This window comes from Carcharodon carcharias, chromosome 2 (genome assembly GCF_017639515.1).
Source record: "Carcharodon carcharias isolate sCarCar2 chromosome 2, sCarCar2.pri, whole genome shotgun sequence".
Taxonomy (NCBI): Eukaryota; Metazoa; Chordata; class Chondrichthyes; order Lamniformes; family Lamnidae; genus Carcharodon; species Carcharodon carcharias.
This window is the reverse complement of record NC_054468.1, coordinates 23833420-23852189: the sequence shown is the minus strand read 5'-3', so window position 1 is coordinate 23852189 and position 18770 is coordinate 23833420. Positions and strand designations below refer to the sequence as shown.

At 42.0% G+C, this 18770-nt stretch overlaps 1 protein-coding gene across 3 annotated transcripts in view; it reads right to left on the bottom strand.

Annotated features, from left to right (window-relative positions):
* plod2 (procollagen-lysine, 2-oxoglutarate 5-dioxygenase 2) overlaps window positions 1–18770 on the bottom strand; it is a 152403-nt gene that overhangs the window by 99783 nt on the left and 33850 nt on the right. For 2 of the 3 annotated variants that reach the window (XM_041215703.1, XM_041215713.1), the window contains exon 2: window positions 6421–6512. The exons of the other annotated variant lie outside the window; for it this stretch is intronic. In XM_041215703.1, the coding sequence (XP_041071637.1) occupies window positions 6421–6512 (92 nt within the window). The remainder of the gene's footprint in view (window positions 1–6420; window positions 6513–18770) is intronic. 3 annotated transcript variants of the gene reach the window in all.

Sequence of the window (18770 nt, the reverse complement as noted above, 5' to 3'; positions counted from 1 at the left end):
TGACTTGAACCTCGTCAATGGTGGAAAGACTTTAGGGAATCAGGAGGTGACTTTCTCAATGCCGAGTTCCCAGCCTCTGACCTGCTCTTCTAACCACATGATTTATGTGGCTAGTCCGGTTGTGTTTCTGTTCAATAATGACCCCAAGGATGTTGAGGCTGGGGAATTAAGTTACAAAATCATAGATTCACTAAACTGTTACAGCACAGGGGGTGGTCATTCAGCCCACTGTGTCTGTGCTGGCTATCCAAATGAGCAATTTATCTAGAACCACTCCTCCACCTTCTCCCCGTAGACCTGCACATTCAACCTTTTCAGATAATGATCCTAGTCCCCCTTGAACACCTCAATTGAATCTGCTTTCCCTACACTCTCAGGCAGCACATCCTAGATCTTAACCACTCACTGTGTAAAAAAGTTTCTCCATATGTCACCATTGCTTCTTTTGACAATTACCTTAAATCTGTGTCTTCTGATCCTCGATCCTTCCACCATTGGGAAGTTTCTCCCTATCTACTCTGTCCAGACTGCTCAGGATTTTGAATACCTCTATCAAATCTCCTCACAACATTCTCTTCTCCATTAAAACAGTCCAAACTTTCAGAAATATATACTGAAGTTCCTCACCCTGGAACCACTCTCTGAGGCCTTCACATCCTTCCTAAAAATGTGGCACCCAGAACTGGGTGCAATGGACGGACTTTCACCCTCGAAGCGGATAAAGGGAGCCGGGGAAATTCCCAGCTTGGCCTACCCGCCCGCCTTGGGAGAAACTGCCAGGAAAGACAGGATATTCACTCTGTGGGGGCGAGTACAGGTAGCAGTCAGGCCAGCTGATCCGGGAAAAAGTCTGGAGGCAGCCAAAGGGGCTGCTGGATACTGAGGCAGGCTGTTTAAAAGGCCCATCTTGGTGCTGTGGGACTTGGTGCTTGTGTCCCAGTTATAATGAAAAACCCTCCAGTCCTCACCCCTCACATTCTCCATGCCACCTACCCACCTCCTATAACCCCCATACCAAGCTATAGCACTTCCATGCCCATTCACTCACGTTACACTGTATAGAACCAATATATCCTACAGTGACAATAGGATTTATTTTTAAAAAGATTTTTTAAAAAACTGTCATTCATTAACAATTTTCCACTTCCTCTCTTTACTTTGGGTCAATAGGAGTGTCAAAAGCCTAGAAATTCATTAGAATATGGAAACACCTGAGCCTCAGGGAAAACCTTGCTTGATTGACAGCTCTGGCTCTCTAATCTCGTCTGTCAATTTCACCATGTTTATTTACTCACAATAAAGAGATTTCAAGTGCTAACATTTTCTCCTATTGATAACTTAAAGGGCCTGGATGACTGACACTTTTATTGGGCTGTAGTAAAAATGAGTTTTTTTTTAAGAAAGTGAAACGTTATCAATGAATAACTTTTTTAAAGCTTTTTATAAATACATCCTACATGTCACTATAGGGTTCATTGGTTCTGAAGAGTGTATAATGGGTGAATGGGGATGCAGATGTCGTGGCTCAGCAATGGGGGCATGACAGGCCATACAGGGTAGGTGGGGGGCATGAGGTGGCATGCTTGGGGAGTGAGGAGGACTCTTGAACTTACCTTTCAAAAGGCTCCCTCATGCAGACAACGTTTCATGACATCTCTTAAGGTGCCATGGACCATGATTCTTTAAAAAGCTTGCCCAACTCCATGAAAATTGCAGAGGACTAGGACATGCCTAACCCCGCAATGGAGCTGGCCAGGTTGGGAGTGCAGGGTTCGGGCTCACATCCAGAACCAGCCACACCCTTTAAAGGCACTCCTGAAGACTCAGAAATCCCGGAATTGGATCCTGGCCACCATATTCACCTCACCACGGAGTCTTCCTCAACTCCATGTAAAACCAGCCCAATACTCCAGTTGAGGCCAAACCAATGTTTTATACTCCTTTAACATAACCACCTTGTTCCTGTACTTTATGCCTCTATTAATAAAGCCTAGGATACTGTATGTTTTATTAACATTCTCTCAACCTGTCCTGCCACCTTCAATGACTTCTGCACATGAACATTGAAGTCCCTCTGATCCTGCAGCCCCTTTAGAGTCATACCCTATATTTTATATTGTTATGATGTGGCAGGTATGTGTGCCAGGCCGACCAAATCCACAAGGGAAACATGGCCAAGCCATCACAATGATTTTGCAATTTGTATTTATTAAGAGAAGATTTATGCACTGAATTCAGAAGTAATGATGTTACTTCTTTACTACACCTTTATATATTTTAAAAGTTAAATTAAAACATTTATTAGCAGAAGGACATATTTCAAGCACATATATAAGATTACAATTACTTAATACTTTAACAAATCCCAAATTCCTGATTAACCTGACTCCCAACTACACATCTTCTTTAAGGCAACAGTCCAAAGTAGATTTTAACTTTAAATAGGCAATCCAGCAAGGTTACCACAGCACCCACACGACAGTGGAATTCCAAAGGCTTTTCTCCAACTTATTGGACACAGCAGACTCCTGCAAAAGTGGCTAGAGGCTTTTTTTGAAGGTTGTTTCACACACTGCTTTTAGTTCTCATATGGCCCCCAACAACACCTTCCATCCTTCTTTTTATATGTTTCTCTCGTTAATCTGTAAATTCCATTGTTCTATATGTCTTTGGAAATTTATTTTTCCCATAATATAAAAATCTTTTATGTTGCCAATATGGTCAGTACCTTTTGGAGAAATAAACATATTGCTTGGTCTTGCTTACCTTGTTAGTTGTAAACATCCTTTCATCCTTTTGAAATCTAAACCCCTTCACTTATCTAAAAATGCAAATTTCCTTCACACCCTACATGCTGCCCTCATTCATGCTTACTCATTAGTATTTCAAATGCCTTTTACACCTAAATTATTTTGATAATTTCAACCTTGCAGTCTGTCTGACTCCAATTCAATTAAACCACACAGACTGAACCATATACACTCATACTCATAAACCTACTTTACAATAAGCCACAATACTATTATGAAAAAATGATAGATTCATGACAATATATCCTGGAAGTTAGATATGGTAATGCCATTAATGTCAAGGGGAAGTGGTTAGACTCTTGTTGGAGATGGTCACTGACTGGCAGTTGTGTGGCATGAACGTTACTTGCCATATTCAGCCCAAACTTGAATGTTGTCCAGATCTTGCTTGCATGTGAACAAAGACTGCTTCAGTATCTGAGAAGATGCAAATAGAACAGAACTCTCACTGTGCAATCATCAGCAAACATTTCCACTTAGGACCGTATGATGGAGCTCAGGTCATTGATAGAGCAGATGACACTGCCTAGGGCACTGCCTTGAGGAACTCCTGTAGCAATAATCTGGGGCTGAGATGACTTGACTCCAACAGTGGCAACTATTTTCATTTGTGCTGGTATGACTCTAGCCAGTGAAGAGTTTTCCCCCTTATTTCCACTGATTTCAATTTTACTAGGGTTCCTCGATGTCACTCTCGGTCAAATGCTGCCTTGACGTTAAGGGCTGTGACTCTCACCTCACCTCTGGGATCTGACTCTTTCATCCATGTTTGGACCAAGGCTGTAATGAGTTCTGGAGCCTAGTGTTCATAGCAGAACTCAAAATGAGCACTGGTGAGCAGGTTATTGCTGAGTAAATGTTGCTTGATAGAACTGTCCACAAAACCTTTCATCACTTTGCTGATGATCAAGAGTAGGCTGATGGGTGGTAACTGGCCAGGTAGGATCTGTCCTACTTTTTGTGGACAGGTGTCCATTTTGTCAGGTAGATGCCAATGTTTTAGCTGTATTAGTTAGAGGCATAGCTAGTTCTGGAGCAGGTCTTGAGCATTACAGTCGGCTCAGTCTTTCCTCGATATCCCATAGAGTGAATCAAATTGGCTGAAGACTAGTTTCTGCAGTGCCAGGAACTTTAGAAGGCAGCTGAGATGGATCATCTACTTGGCACTTCTGGCTGAAGATAGTTGCAAGTGCTTCAGACTCGTCCTTTGTTCTCACACCTCGGCCATGGAACCTCCTCATTCTTGTTAACTGTTTAATTATCCACTATCATTCCTGACTGAATGTGGCAGGACCGCAGCGCTTTGATATAATTTGATCCATTCTCTTCCAATTTCTACACCATTATCTGCTGGTCTCCCCCAAGGATCTATGTTTGAACCCCTCCTATCTCTCGTGTACATGCCGTCTTTTGGCAACCTCATCCAATTATTTTTATTTCCCCACACCGCTGGTCTCCATGCCGATTCACCATTCCAGTTCTGATCCTAAGCCTCATTTTCAATGAGAGTGGCTTGGAGTCAGGGTCAGCTGCCTGCCACTTCTTGACAGGAGGTCAATCATTGATAACTCTAGGGCCTATCAAAACCCCATTCTTGCAACGACAGAGATTTTCAGTTTGCACCGTAAGCTGTCCACTCGGGCCTGGAGCACGTACCTCTGGACCACGGCTGCAGCCGCTGGCTGTCCCCTGGAGCTGTTGGCCCTCCAAGATTATGGTCAGGTAGAGTTGTGTCTTTTTTAAACAGCCAGAGAAACCTACCTGGTCTTCTTCCCCTCAGTCTCCATCTTCAGATCAGCTGCTCCCACCTTGGCAGGTGGAGCTGCCAATCACTGGGTGCCAGAGAGCATCCTAGTGGCCCACCCGCTATCCCTGATTGGACAGCGAGCCAGCTCACTTGCAGTAAATTAGGTGCAGCTTTGAAAATTCCAATGGGTGTGCTTAGAGCACACTGTGCGGGGTCGGAACCTGGAAGTAGCGAACATGTCCGCTTCCCAAGCGTACTGACATAACTGAACGTTGTGCCAGTAGGTCAGTTGAAATACTATTTTCCTTCCCAGAAGAAGCCTCTCAATTTCCAAGGTACAGTACCTCTCATTCAAAAGAAAATCATATTAAAAATATGAAAATATATCAAACATAGCAAGTATACATGTCATATTACTATCATTTTGGTAATTCCTGTACTAATACTTTCGGATGATTGTTATGTAAAACATGGACTGGCTTACTGTGTTGACAACAACAACTTTGTGAGGACATGGCAACAAAGTGGTAATGTCACTGGACTAGCAATCCAGAAGCCCAGGTGAATTCTCTGGGGACATGAGTTCAAATCCCACCATGACAGCTGGTGGAATTTAAAATTCAATTTATAAAATCTGCAATTAAACGCTAATCTCAGTGATCGTGATCATGAAACTATCATTGGATTGTCATAAAAACCCATCTAGTTCACTAATGCCCTTTAGGGAAGGAAATCTGCCATCCTTCAACAGAACTAGGTGAATCCAAGGAAGGGGTGAAAAATTTCACCCCTTCCTTGGATTCACCTAGTTCTGTTGAAGGGTCATGAGGACTCGAAACGTCAACTCTTTTCTTCTCCGCCAATGCTGCCAGACCTGCTGAGTTTTTCCAGGTAATTCTGTTTTTGTTTTGGATTTCCAGCATCCGCAGCTTTTTTGTCTTTAAATCTGCCATCCTCACCTGGTCTGGCCTACATGTGACCCACAGCAATGAGGCTGACTCTTAAATACCCTCCAAAATGGCTTAGCAAGCCACTCAATCAAGGGCAATTAGGGATGGGCAACAAATGCTTGCCTTGTCAGCGACAACCAGCATCCCAAGAAACAATAAGCAAACTTATCTTTACACCTCTCCTAGTGGAAGGGAAGGAAGCACCAGAGGCAGCTGATCGGATTTTCTCAATCATAGTGACAAAGAGGTCCATGAACGCCTTACAATTTTGTTGAAGGTTAGGGGGGAACAGACAGGGAAGAGGGGTTTAATAAGACGGTTTATAGTAGAGAAATGAAAAGTTTATCTTTGCCTTCCAGGATGATCCTGGGATAGTGAGCAATTTTGGAAGATGAGAACAGGACTCAACAGTGTTTCATGTGTCCCAGCTAGATCTGGCAGTGAACAGCTAAATCAGTTGTCAGCCACACTCTGTCAAGTCTGCATTCCTTAGAATGAAGGAAGTGGAGACGAGGCCCGCAACCAGCCTAAGAGACAGTAATGTTTTTATTGGGGACTAGGGAGTCAAAGCTGGAAGTTAGGGTGCAGTTCAGCAATTCAGTAGCTACAGAAATATTGTAATGAACGGAGGGTCAAAGTTAGATAGTTGGGATTTTGAAAGTGAATTGGCCATTAGTTTTGTCTAAGGACGGACACAGAAGATATTAGGTTGGGGGTGTGAAAGGAGGGTGTGGGTAGAGACTGCTACATGGAAGTGATCGGCGATGCCTTTATCTACAATGGATACCATGGGAGTAGCGAGATCACAGGAGAAGGCAAAGTTCAAGATTGTGGCAGTGAATACAGGCCAACAAATTACTTTGAAAGTTTCGAATGCACAGCATGCTTCAAAAACCACATTGCAAGTGCCTACCTTGACTGTGTAGTTGAGATGTTTAGCTGTCTGCATAAAGCGTTTGAAGCCATCTGTTTCTCTTGTTGCTACGGTAAGCACTAAAAGATTTTCTGAAATGAAAACATTGAACAGATCAGAAATCTGGTACAAGGAGGAGCTAAGTAATGTATTCAGCAGCCAGAAAAAAAAACAGGAAATGCAATCAACCAACATCAAGCCAGTCAACATTCCACTCAGCATCAGAACGTCATTACTGAAAGTGGAGTATTTCACTGAAGTAGGTACTCCATGAAAAATAAGCTTTTTAAAATCAGAGCAATTTAAAAAAAAATTTGTTCATAGGATGTGGGCGTCACTGGCTAGGCCAGCATTTATTGCCCATCCCTAATTGCCCTTGAGAAGATGGTGGTGAGCTGCCTTCTTGAACTGCTTTACACCCACAGTGCGGTTAGGGAGGGAGTCCCAGGATTTTGACCCAGTGACAGTAAGGGAACGGCGATATATTTCCAAGTCAGGACAGTAAGTGGCTTGGAGGAGAACTTGCAGGTGGTGGTGTTCCAGTACAGCTACAAAATTTGCATCTACTCGGCTATGTGGAAAATTGCCCAGGTATGTCCTGTATACAAAAAGCAGGATAAATCCAACCCGGCCAATTACTGCCCCATCAGTCTATTCTCAATTATCAGTAAAGTAATGGAAAGGTGCATCAACAGTGCTATCAAGCGACACTTGCTTAGCAGTAACCTGCTCAATGACGCCCAGTTTGGGTTCTGCCAGGGCCACTCAGCTCCTGACCTCATTACAGCCTTGGCTCAAAAATGGACAAAAGAGCTGAACTCCAGAAGTGAGGTGAGAGTGATTGCCCTCGACATCAAGGCCGCATTTGACCGAGTGTGGTATCAGGGGAAATCTCTTCACTGGTTGGAGTCATACCTAGCACAAAGGAAGATGGTTTTGGCTGTTGGAGGTCAGCCATCTCATCTCCAGGATATCACTGCAGGAGTTCCTCAGGGTAGTGTCCTAACAATCTTCAGCTGCTTCATCAATGACTTTCCTTCCATCATAAGGTCAGAAGTGGGGATGTTTGCTAATGATTGCACAATGTTCAGCACCATTTGTAACTCCTCAGATACTGAAGCAGTCCATGTCCAAATGCAGCAAGACTTGGACAATATCCAGGCTTGGGCTGACAAGTGGCAAGTAACATTCGCACCACACAAGTGCCAGGCAATGGCCATCTCCAACAAGAGAGAATCTAACCATGGTAGCAGTCGAGGGTTTGAAAGGTGCTGCCTAAGGAGTCTTGGTGGATTTCTGCCATGCATCTTGTAGATGGTACACACGGCTGCCACTGTTTGTCAATGGTGGAGGGAATGAATGTTTGTGGAAGGGGTACCAATCAAGTGGGCTGCTTTGTCCTGGATGGTGTAAAACATTGAGTGCTGTGGGAGCTGCACTCATCCAGGCAAGTGGAGAGTATTTCATCACATTCCTGACTTGTGCCTTGTAGATGATGGACAAGCTTTGAGAGTCAGGAGGTGAGTTACTCACTGCAGGATTCCTAGCCTGCTCTTGTAGCCACAGCATTTACATGGCTAGTCCAATTCAGCTTCCAGTCAATGGTAACCCCCCCCCCCCCCCCCCCCCCCCCCCCCAAGGATGTTGATAGTTGGGGTATCAAGGGAACTCTCACCTCACCTCTGGAGTTCAGCTCTTTTATCCATGTTTGAACCAAGGCTGTAAATAAGGTCAGGAGCTGAGTGGCCCTGACAGAAACCAAGCTTAGTGTCAGTGAGCAGGTTATTGCTAAGCAAATGCTGCTTGATAGCACTCTTGATGACCCCTTCCATCACGGTATGCTGGAAAAATTCAGCTGCTCAGGCATCTGTGGAGAGAAACAGAGTTAACATTTCTGGTCAATGACCTTTCATCGCATTAACTTTCTCTCCCCAGATGCTGCCTGACCTACTGAGGTTTTCTTGCATTCTTTGTTTTTATTTCGGAATTCAGCAACTGCAGTATTTTATTTTTTGTTAAAATGTAGTTTGCCTTTTTATCAAATTTCCCTGCATGCCATTATTTTCACTTTGCACGATTTACATAATAATTTCCTTTTGCTCATTGTACTTTCCAAATGCCCTCTCTCCTGGTCCTCAAGATGAATTATGTTAATAGTTGTTTCCTCTGGAACACATTGAAACAAGTTACATTTGCCCAATGCACTTATTGTCACAGAGCAGCTGTGCAAATGTAATTGAGGAAGGACAATGTACTGCTAGCTTTATGGGCTATTCAGATGCTATCAGGAGAATTACACACTAGGTCGTTTTAAACAGTAAACAAATGGTTTTGCTTCTCCACAGTCTGTTTGAACAGAAAACAGCCAATGAGCATTAAAATTAATGACCAGCAGGGAACTTTGCTTGACCCACCACTGTTCAGGCTAAGCATTTCTCAAATTATTCTTTTCATTCTTAATTCATTACAACCCAGCGTTGAAAGTTGTAAATCACCTACAAAAAGTTATTTGGATAGTTGATGCTATTGCGCAGCAGCTTGCTGGCTTGCTAAGTTCCTGCATAAACAACAGTTCACTTCAATGCTTGCAAGTATTAGTCACGGCTCAGTTAGTAGCATACCTGCCTCTGAGTCAGAAGGTTATGGTTCAAGTCCTACTGCGGAGAGTTGCGCACAAAATACATCTTGGTTAACACTCCAGTGCAGCACTGAAGGAGTGGTGTACTATTAGGAATTCTGTCTTTCAGATGAGGAGTGAACATGCACAGCACTATTTGAAGGAGTGCAGGGGAGTTATGCCCACCATTGCCAATATTTATCCCTCAATCAACATTGCTAAAACAGCTTATCTGGGCATTATCACATTGTGGTTTGTGGGAACTTGTTGTGTGGAAACTGATCATTACATTTTGTAAAATACAACTGCGACATAACTTCAAGTGTCCTTCAGGAGCAATAAAGACCTTTGGGTCATCCGAAGATTGCGAAAGGTGCTATACAAATGCACGCTTTTTGTCAATACTAAATTATTGATTACTTTGTGAGAGTATTTTACACAATAACGAGGCTGAAATTTCTAATTCCTCCAGTCTTTTTACACAAGTACACATACTTAGAAAGTACTTTTTGCGACAATGCGGAACAACATTTAGTAGTTTGTGCATATTTCTTTTCTATTTAAGTGGGTAACAGCTCAGTTAAAGTAGATGAACCTATGCTATATGAACATATTATCTTGTAATAGCACCAACAGTAATTTTGCGGGAGAGGAGCATGTGGATGACTGTGCATCATCTGCCATCAAGTGCTCTCAAGAAGGCAGTATCTTTAAGAAGTATTTAAGATTCAAATCAGCACATATTTACATAATGTAATGATTAAAAACTATGTTGATTTATTGATATTGGTGGGAAACTTAATTTTTTTTTTGAAATCACATAGTCAACCCTGAAATGAAAACAGAAAACTCTGGAAACACTCAGCAGGCCAGGCTTCGGGTGAAACAGTTAACGTTTGAGATGGAGGGCCTTTCATCCAAACTGGGAAATGTTAGAGTAAAAGAGGTTTTGAGGAAGGGGTGGGTGGGACAAGGACAAAAGGAAGCTCCGTGATAGAGTGGAAGACAGGAGAGATTGAATGACAAAAGAATTAGTCTTACAAGGCCAAAGAGAATGGAGATGGGGCAAGAAAAGAAACAAAAAAGATGTACCTAGAGCAGGTGTGTGGCTGTCTGAATGCAAAAATAAGAGAAAAACTGAAAGATGCAAAGAAATGGAAACAAAATGGTGGGAGTTTATGGTCCGAAATTGTTGACCTCAACGTTGAGCCCAGAAGGAAGTAAAGTGCTTAACCGAAAGATGAGGTGCTGTGCCTGAAGCTTATGTTGAGCTGCACTGGAACAATGCAGCAGGCCAAGGACAGGGATGTCAGCATGAGAGTAAGGTGGAAGGGTTGATAGGCCACAGGGAGCTGGAGATCATGCTTGCGGACAGAATCGGGAGTGTTCCCAAAGTGGTCACCAAATCTGTGTTTGGCCTCCAATATGTCGAGATCATTGCATAGTGAGCAGCAAATACTGTAGACTAGATTGAAAATAGTAAATCACTGCTTCACCTGGAAGGAATATTTGGGGCCTTGGGACAGTGAGAAGAGAGGAAGTAAAAGGGCAGATGTTATATCTCCGGTATTTGCATGGAAAGATGTCACGGGGAGGGGATGGGTTGTCAGAGGTGTGTGAGGAGTGGACCAGAAATGGGGACAGAGAAAAGGTGTGTCAGGGAGGGAACGGTTCCTTCAGAATGCTGAAAGGGGAAGGGAAGATGTGTTTTTTTTTATTCATTCATGGTGTGGGCATCACTAGCTAGGCCAGCATTTATTGCCCATCCCTAATTGCCCTTGAGAAGGTCGTGGTAAAACACCTTTTTGTACTGCTGCAGTCCATGTGGTGTAGGTACACCTACAGCGCTGTTAGGGAGGGAATTCCAGGATTTGGTGGTGGCATCACACTGGAGGTGGTGGAAATGGCAGGAAATGATCCATTGAATAGGGAAGCTGATGGGGTTGAAGGTGAAGACAAGGGAAACCCTAATATGATTCTGTAGGGATAGGCAGGAATGGGTGACAGCAGAAGTGCAGGAAGTGTGGCCACATTTGCATTTTTATGGTATATGTGGCAAATTCCTTCTTCCAGTTCTACTCAGGCCTCCTCGATTTATTTTCTGATACATTGATGTCTTGCTCTCACCCTGAATTGGAAAACTTCATCAACTTTGCTTCCAATTTCCACTCTTCTTTCAGTTTCACTTGATTCAACTCTGACACTTCCCTTCCTTTCCTTTTCTCTGTCCCCATTTCTGGTGATAGTCCATCAACTAATATTCATTATAAGTGTACTGACCCCTACAAATACTTCGACTACGCTTCCTCACACCCTGCACCTTGTAAGGATTTCATTCCATTCTCCCATTGCTCCGTCTCTGTTTTATCTGTTCTGATGATGCAACCTTCCAGACAAGTGCTTCTGAGATGTCTTCCTTTTTCCTCAACCAAGGACCCCACCACAGCCGATACAGCTCTCCAAAGTGTTTGACCCGTTTCCCACACTTCTGCTCTAACCCCTCCTCCTCCCAGAACCACGAAAGGTTTCTTCTTGCCCTCACCTTCAATTGCATCAGCCATCCTATTCAATGGATCATTTTCCCCCATTTCCATCACCTCCATTATGATGGCACCACCAAACACATCTTCCACTCCCCTCCCCTTTCAGCATTCTGAAGGAACCGTTACTTCCCTAATAATCTGCTCCACTCCTCAATCACCCCAAAACCCTGTATGCTTCCCATGATACTTTACCATGTAAACACAGGCAATTTAACATCTGCCTATTTACTTCACTCCTCACCGTCAAAGGGCCCAAACACTCCTTCCAGGTAAAGCATTGATTTACATTTACTTTCAATTTAGTCACTGCTCACAATGTTGGCCCCACAGGGGAGACCAAACACAAATTGGGCGACCGCTTTGCAGAACATCTCTGCTCTGTCTGCAAGCATGACCCTGAGATTCCTGTGGCCTGTTATTTTAAACCTCCATTTTGCTTTAATGCTGACATCTCTGTCCTTGGCCTGCCGCACTGTTCCAGTGAAGCTCAATGTAAGCTTGATGAACAGTACCCCATCTTTCAATTTGACACTTTACAGCATTTTCTGGACTCAACACTAAGTTCAACAATTTCAGACTGGAATCTCTTATCTTCTATTTTGTTTCCTTTTCTTTACACGTTTTGGTTTTCTCTTATTTTTGCTTTCAGACAGCAGCACACTTGGTCTAGGCACAGCTTTTGATCCTTTGCTTGCCCCATCTCCATTCCCTTTGGCTTTGTAAGACTAACTCTTCTACCAGTCAACCTGTCCCGTCTTCCACCCTATCACAAACCTTCCTTTTATCCTCGTCTTACTCACCCCTTGCTCAAAACCTATTACATCTCTAACTTTCCCCAGTTCCGATAAAAGGTCCATGACTTGAAACATTAGCTCTGTTTCTTTCTCCAATGATGCTGCCTGATCTGCTGAGTATTTCCAGCATTTTCTGTTTTTCATTCAGATTTCCAGCATCCGTGGTATTCTGCTTTTCATATACTCAAACCTAATGGGTTTGACATCTGATGGATCTACCACTGCTTCAAAACTACCTAATGGTACAAACGCAGAGTCAGCATCATGGAATCTGCAACCAAATTCAATGTCAGTTCTAATTACCCAATTTCTGTTTGTGCAAAATATTGAACTGGTCCAAGCATTGTTCCTTTGACGTGAATGTACTCATCCCATTTTACGGTTTTGTATTATTGCTGCAGACTTAAAGTATTGACGCACCCAAACTATTGGATTTGTATTCTACATACTGGTATGTATGGAAAGTTGTTAAGCTCCTTTGAAAATCTCCATCAAAAAAGAAGTCAAGAAAAATACTGGATTTCATATCTAGTGGGTTAAAACCAGGAGCAAGAAAACAGAGCTGCAGGGTTTCTCCAATGTGCAGCTTGTCTGAACAAAAGGCTGTTTCAATCCCTGCTTGAAAGATAGGATTTGCTGACACAGTAAGCTTTTTAAGACTAAACAAACAGAATTTGCCATGCCAGAAACTGGGTCTTTGGACTGCAGAGTCATCCCTGCAGGTTTTGTAAACAAACAAGTTCTTCTGAAGAATACTTTGCTGGTTTGTTACAGGTTCTCTCATTTCATTTAAAAGTCATATTTACATTTTTAGCATGCCCCTTTTTGTATTTCTTATAATTTAAGTCTAAATGGGGGCATCATTTGCTTTGGGACAGTAGTCCATGAGGTAAAAACCTGCCAACGGAAGGAAAGCTTGGAAGATTACGTTGAGACTATGTTAAATCCAGTATGTAAATTTGTGAGTGCAGTCATTGTTAATTGCTTGAGTATGTACTTCTGTAAGGTCAGGGTATAAAAAAGGAATGGCTTCTGGAAAGGCGATAGAAGAGGACTTATCCCCCTACAAGAACTAGTAGCAGATTATTCCAAAAAATATTTATTTGGCTGGTACAGTGCAGAAATTATATCTAATTAAGTCTTTAAAATTGCAGTGACCACAATATGATTGAATTTAACATTCTGTTGGAGGGAGAGAGGAGTGGGTCTAAGACTATGTTTTTAAACTTAAATTACAGCAATTATGAGAGCATGAAAGCAGAGTTGGCTAAAGTGAACTGGCAAATTAGGTTAAGGGATAGGTTAATAGAGATGCAGTGGCAAACATTTAAGGGATGGTTGCCAAATTTACTGATGACACAAATGCAGGTAGGAAAATAAATTGTGAAGAGGGGATAAGGAGGTTACGAAAAGATATAGATAGGTTAAGTGAGTGGGCAAAGATCTGACAAAAGGAGTATAAAATGGGAAATGTGAAATTGTCCATTTTGGCAGGAAGGTTAAAAGAGAAGCATATTATCTAAATGGTGAGAGATTGCAGAGCTCTGAAATGCAGAGGGATCTGGGTGTCTTAGTGTATGGATCGCAAAAGGCCAGTATGCAGCAAGCAATTGGGAAAGCTAGTAGAATGTTATCATTTATTGCGAGGGGAATTCAATACAAAGTAGGGAGGTTATGCTTCAATTAATGCTGGCCCAGCCAGTGAAGCCCACATCCCGTGAATGAATAAAAAAAAAAAATATACAGAGCACTAGTGAGATCACATCTGGAGTACTGTGTACAGTATTGGTCACCTTATTTAAGAAAGGATGTAAATATGTTGGAAGCAGTTCAGAGAAGGTTTACCAGTCTAATACCTGAATGGGTGGGTTGTCTTATGAGGAAAGGTTGGACAGGCTACCCTTGTATCTGCTGGAGTTTAGAAGAGTAAGAGGAGACTTGATTGAAACATAAGATCCTGAGGGGTCTTGACAAGATGGATGTGGAGAGAGCATTTCCTCTTGTGGGACAATCTAGAATTAGGGGTTGCCATTTAAAATAACGGGTCACCCATTTAAAAATGGAGATGAGATGAAATTTTCTCTCTCAGAATGTCATGAGTCTTTGGAACTCTCTTCCTGAAAAGGTGGTGGAAGCAGAGTCTTTGAATATTTTTAAGGAAGAGGTGGATAGATTCTTGGTAAGCAAAGGGATGACAGGTTATTGGGGTAGGCAGGATGCAGATTTTACTATCAGATCAGCCATGATCTTATTAAATGGCAGAGCAGGTTCAAGAAGGTGAATGGCCTACTCCTGCTCCTTGTTAATGAAGGATTTTGATGGACTAAATGTTGATAACCTATTTTCACTGGTGGGCAATACAGAACTAGAGGGCATAATCTTTAAATTAGAGTTATACCATTTAGGAATGAAATTTTTCCACATGAAGGGTAATGGAAAAAGCGGTAAATGGATTTGATGTGCAGATCAGCCATGATTTAATCAAAAGGCAGAGCAGGTTTGAGGAGCCGAATGGCCTACTCATGTCCCTATGAAATCCTAAACTAAAAAAAAAACCCTCCATAATTAAGAAAAGCCAAAGGCATTTGATGATTTTTTTTTACTGTGATGTATTCCTATTTCAAGCCTTCCTGTGCTTCTCGATGCTTGCTGACTTTGTTTTTGTGCCAGAGAAAGGATCTTCGAATTTTAAAAATTTTCATAGTTCACAAGTTCAGCTTCAGCAAAACACAGATATCAGTGTTCGCATTTTGTAATTTTCTATCCTGCATCACCAGATGCTCAGCTAAGCACAGGGTTTTATCTACGGTTCCAAAAGAAAAGCAACCTTCACAGCATTACTCTGAAGATTTAGAGATGGCCTTGCCTCTAACTGCACTGCAATAGTTCAAATAACCAAACACCTGTGCAAAATGGTTACAAAACACATGAGCTTAGAAACCCAGGAACTCCCGTTGTGCAGAGTACTTAACCATACACATGGATGTTAAAGTTAAGGAACCCAGATATTGGGCCTTATACCTCATTCAGAGAGACAGTGCTGCAGAAAGAGATTACACAGACGAGTGGTGAAAGTTCAGCTTGTTATTTACAGTGTTGCAGATGTTCTGCAGCATTGGCTTCCCTGAGTGCAGCTGGCACTCACTGCTTGGGGCAAACCAGTGTGGTGACAGCGTTGGAAATAGTCTAACACCTGGTTCAGGCAAGAGTAAAGGGCACACCTTGCTTTCTTATTCAATATGGTAAATGGTGTGCTTCTGATAGAAGCACACGTGCACTTCCCAGCCACCATTTTGGGGCCAAAGTAGCGCACGTAGGGCCTGAAAAGTGGACACTACACAACCCAATTTCTAGATGAAGGTTTATGGTGCTTCTATGATGCAAGGTGTATAACACTTATCCCACTGCATAGAAGGATACTTTCAATGGACTGGCTAGCACAGAGAGCTATATCAACAACTGGTGCTCAAATCTAACCGCAGCCAAAAGGATGGAAACTTTAATTAAGGTATTGAGCTTGTGTCAATGGTACAAACCTGTCCAGAATTCAGTAACTAATGGATCAAATTCACAGAAGCCACATTGATGTCAGATGTGGGAAACAGAAAAGGTACATAGATAACCCTTGCTACCTCAACTAAAGTTTGGACTAAAGAATACACTTCGGACTAAGTACAGCAGCCCATGGTACATGAGGTCAATAAGCATTTGAACAAGTGAGGCAGAGCAAAGACAAAGGCCATTCAGGTCATCCTGTCTGTGCTAGCTCAATCCTAGAATAACCCAAAACAAACTCCACAGCCCTCCTTTCTCCCCGTGCTTCAATTTATACTTTCCATATTTTCTGCAAAAAGGTGTAAAACTCACCATCTTAGCCACTCCTAGTTGACCAAGCACCCATGCTCCAACAGCCCCCTGTGTAATAAAATGTCTCCTATTCTTTCTCCCTTATAATTTTAAATTGACATAATGGTTATTCACACCCCTGAAGAAATAGTATTTCATTATTCACCATATAAGAAGCCTTCATAATTTTAAAAACATTATTAAATCTCTTCTTAGCCTTCACTGGTCCAGTGGAAATACTCCAACACCCCAAGTCTCACCTCATGACCATAGTTTCCCTCCTTTCAACCAAGTGAATCTATTCTATACAATTTCTATAATTTACGTGTTCTTGTCTATAATGGAGTGTTTACAGATGTGCACAATACTCAAAATTGTGGCCTAAGGGGTACCTTACCTTTTAAGCACACATATAATTGCTTTTTTTCTAATGTGCACGGCAGCTTTAGCACTGTGGGTGTACCTACACCACATCGATTGCAGCAGTTCAAGTAGGCAGCTCACCACCAACTTTCTCCAGGGCAATTCGGGATGGGCAATAAATGTTGGCCCAGCCAGCGGCACACACATCCCATGAATGAGTTTTTTTTTTAAAGCTGCATTATAGCACCAAAACGCTGGCCTTTTAAAAGCTTGATCCACCTCCCTTCATGCTTTCGGGAAATTGTATGCTTGAATATCTCGCTTTCTCTGCTCAGCCATTGCCATAAACATCTTTTGATGGTGACACGGGATGCCATTCCCAAGCATTGCTTTTCAAAATGAGTGATGCCATTGAACTTTTAAGTAAAGGAGAAAGGAGGTGGGAGTGGAAAAAGGGAGGGAAATTACATCAGCATGCCCATGCATGAAACAGGAAGGGAGAGTAAAAAATAACAGTTGTGCTCCATGCACTCAGCGCTCTAAGGGTTATACTTATGGATAGAATCATTCCTCATTTTTCTTAAATATTATGTTTATATGATGCAGCCATAAACCAGTATTACTATTTTGAAAAGAGGAGTCCAGAGAGTTAAGCTATCCCACTCAGGGGCTTTCCTACTCTTTTTGACAGAAATCAAACTGCATTTGTTTTTAAACAGCCTGCCTATAGAAACTGATCAATCTTGCATATTCCAGCACACCATCAGCTTGTACCTTTATTTTAAAAATAAACATATTGTTTAACAATCACTTTCAAGATATTCAACTAAATAGCCAAGTGGTTATAGTACTGGATTTGTAACCCCAAGATTAAGAGTTCAAATCTCACAATGGCAAACTATGTAACTTCATCTGAAACAGATGGAAACAGGTAACAGGTTTGTACTTGAAAGAGTTACAAACCAGAAAAATGTTTACTGAGAGAGCAATTTTGTCATTTGGAAAGATAAGACTGGTTTACTGAAAGACCACTGCACTCACTGCAAATTGTTCAGGCCCAAAACTCGCAGTAGAATGGCACAAATCACTTCGAAATTGGTCACTCTGTTGGTGGCCGGAAGCATTTTTGGGAACTGAAGCTTTGAGTTTTCCTATTTTCTCCAGCCACGAATAAGGTACTTCCTTCGTAGTGAAAATCTCCATGTTTTAACTCATGTGTTGAATTTGACATGGAGGCAAGACATCTGAGACCCAGTGATTGCTTTCATTCACTCAACACTATTGACCTTTCTTCAATTCAAGAAAATTCCAGCTGTGAGCACACAAGGCAAGTATTGGCCACATCCAACTTTCCTCAGGGAATAAACAACTTCCATCCCATTCAGCAATCATTGCACAAAAGAACATAGGGCATATCAAAGCTGAATCAGTTAACAGATAACTTGAAACTACAAGTTGACATGCTTCAGTTTTTAGAATAAATTTATGATTTTTAAAACCTAAATGTTTTCATTATCTTGTAAACATGAACTATGCAGCAGTCCTGCAGTATTTCACTTCCTCTGAACTGCTTACAGATGGCCTATTGAGAAAAGTTTCAATTCCAGACAGCAGTGAATTTTTCTCTCCTCCACCCAGTAAACAAATGTACATTTCAGACAGACCACAGTCACCAGATTTCTGCCAAAACAAATCTAATGAAACCATAGATCAAGACAAGCATGTATTCAGCACAGCCAACTTTACTTCTGTCTCCTTCCCTCTGACAATAAAACAACCAAGAAATGCATGTTTCCCATGTCTTACAATCAGATTAACGTGAAAAATTGTGCAAAAGAACATACGGGCCCCAATTCTAACTCGCTCAAAATTAATTCACCTTCAGAGTTAAAATCAGGTCCTGTGAAACTCATTGCACATTCAATAATAGACTGTGAACCAGCCAACTCGAAGGGTCCAACCTATAACACAAAGTGTGCAGATAGCTCTTAACCAGAGAAAAATGAAAATAATGATAACGCAATGCAGGACTCCTAACAATCCTTGGTTTAATATTGATGGATGTCGAATCAGTACAATAGTAGTTTAATGAAAGGCTGAGTCAAATTCTGGGGCATTGTAGATATTTCTTTTTCCTCAACCTTATTGTCCCAGCTGTGTGATCTGTATTCAGACAACTTATCCTAA